Here is a 2454-nt window from a genome sequence, read left to right as displayed (position 1 = left end):
TGCTTAATTTTTAACTATGTAATATTCTAGACTTGTGATTTATACCAAAAATTGGACTATTTACATCATAGTGACAGTGAGGTCCCATCTTGGACCACCTCCATTTTCCTTCTTCTTCTCTCTTTATTATTTGGTCAGAATTTTAAGTGATGACCATATAAACTACCAACTAGCTTCTGATACATGTTGAATTTTTGCTCCTATTAATGCACAGCCACCAAACTTGTAGTTAAATGAGCATCTATGTTTCTTGACTTTAGGAGATACATAGATGACACCCATTCTCAATTCCCCTAGGGTACAGCATGAGATGATGTTGTTGTTGTTGTTGTTAAATGTTTTATTTATGAATAATTTTAGATTTACAGAAAAGTTGCAAAGACAATACAGAGAGTTCCCAGATACCCCTCACCAGTTTTCACTGTTGTTAACATTTTGCATTACTGTGGTACATTTGTCAAAAGTGAGAAACTGACATTGAGTCATTACTGTTAACTAAACATCAGACTTTATTTGAATTTTGCCAGCAACTGCCTTTTGAAACTGCTGGAGGTGAACTTGACTCAGGGCAGAAATTTTCTGGGTTTAGTTTTGTTTTTTTTTGTTTGGAGTACCTACCTTGTACCAGCCATTATATTTTGAAGTGCTGGGATCACCCAAATGAACATCAGATGTGAAGGCAATCTGCCTATAACTTCTTTCACCCCCTTTTGGACCCAGTTACTCCACCTGCTCTGGTTGGGGCCAGCAAGAGATTTTTGTGACCATCAAAAGGGATTATAGGCTTAAAAGATTAAGTAGCATTGCTCTAAGAAGTCACTTACGAAGAAACTTTGTAATGGTATGTCAGGGAAAAGCATGTACTCTGAAGCGTCTTTTAATTTCTTCAAATGCTTTCCAAAGGTGGACGTTGAAGATGGATCAGTGTCTTTACAAGTCCCTGTATCCAATGAAATATCAAATAGTGCCTCTCCTCATGAAGAGGATAATCGCAGTGAGACTGCATCGTCTGGATATGCTTCCGTTCAGGGAGCAGATGAGCCACCTTTGGAAGAACATGTGCAATCAGCAAGTAAGCACCATGCTGAGGGGCAAGGAGGGCCCCACAAATGATCCATTGTGGATCATATTCCTGGCAGAGTGCTCCTGCTTTTTAGTGTTTGTTCCTTTCATTCATTAAATACATTCCAAGTTTTTTCTAGTAACAGTGATGCAGTATAGGACATGCCCCTACCTTAATTCAATAAGCAGATATTCAGATGTCTCTGAAACAGATGAAATACATCAGGAGTAGGGATTATTCACAGATTAAACACATTTTTGTATTGGGTAGCTTCTCTCTGATGCATTGAAGTATTGGCTGTTAACTTACATAGGCTGAGGAGAAACTTCAAACTTTAGAAGCCATTGTTTATTGGAAAGCAATCAGAAACTAAGGTAAAGGGGTCCTGAAACAATAAAATAGAATTAAGTTTACAAAAGCTTGATTTTATACCCAACTTTGCAGGAACCCATCTTGTGCACAGATCGGAAACGGTATAAGAATATGTGCTGCCACCTGTTGATTATTTACCATGAAATGAACAAACCATGGAAACTAAAGTTGAATATATTATTTTCAAAATTCATGTGAATCAGTATTGTTACTTGGTAATGTCCTGCCAGTGGAGAAATTTTAGGAAGTTTTGTTACTTTTTTCCTTAGAAAGAGAAGACCTTCATTCAAATTATTTTCCCTTTATTTAACTTCTACCTTTTTCATGGTTTTTGTTGGTTTGATGGTTCTCAATCCTCGTTTTGAAATAACCTAATCATGGCATAAGAGTAGAAGAAAACCATGTTAAGATGACTAATGAAAGTTTCAGCTTCCTGTGACTTAAACCTTTATCCTCAGTAGGCTTATCAGTGCCATAGACATCATTCCTGAAGATGTCACGAGGAGTACTATCATGCAAAATGCACACTTCGTATTTCTTGTAATCTAATCTTCAGACATTTCCTGGAGTACAAAGTAGTCATAAGAACCTTAATAATCTGTGGATTATTCTGCCTATAATAGAGAATCATTGTCTATTTACCCCAGGTGATTTTTTTGTTTCCATAACTGTGTGATAATAGAACTCAGTGATGATAAGAGAGAGTGTACAGCATAATTCAGTTTATTGTTAGGCTTGTTAAAAATTTCCAGTCTGCTTCTCTTGTGTGCTCTGTTCTTCTTGTGAGGAAAGGTGGTAGCAGAATGGTTTTTGCAGAGAATTTGATGAGCAAATGAAATGATGATCCACATTCCTCCCCCTGTATTCTTTATCTGGATAAATGGTAGTAACACCCAATCAGGTGCCTCAAACCAGAAATTAGGGAGACCCTAGATCCTTCCCTCCCCTCTTTCTTATTGATTCAGTATCCCTTTTCTGTAATCCATCCCCTAATCTCCAACCTTAATTCCACAGTCCTA

The 2454-nt window shown here is 37.2% G+C and overlaps 1 protein-coding gene across 1 annotated transcript in view; it reads left to right on the top strand.

The window, feature by feature from the left end:
- The window catches only part of RNF128 (ring finger protein 128), a 102554-nt gene that overhangs the window by 92777 nt on the left and 7323 nt on the right, over nt 1-2454 (top strand). Inside the window, exon 7 of the mRNA XM_077771491.1 lies at nt 904-1072. Within this exon, the coding sequence (XP_077627617.1) occupies nt 904-1072 (169 nt within the window). The remainder of the gene's footprint in view (nt 1-903; nt 1073-2454) is intronic.

Source organism: Crocuta crocuta, unplaced genomic scaffold, assembly GCF_008692635.1.
Source record: "Crocuta crocuta isolate KB4526 unplaced genomic scaffold, BGI_CrCroc_1.0 scaffold949, whole genome shotgun sequence".
NCBI classification, from domain to species: domain Eukaryota; kingdom Metazoa; phylum Chordata; class Mammalia; order Carnivora; family Hyaenidae; genus Crocuta; species Crocuta crocuta.
Note: the sequence above shows the minus strand (reverse complement) of the source record. Positions and strands in the feature narration are given on the sequence as shown.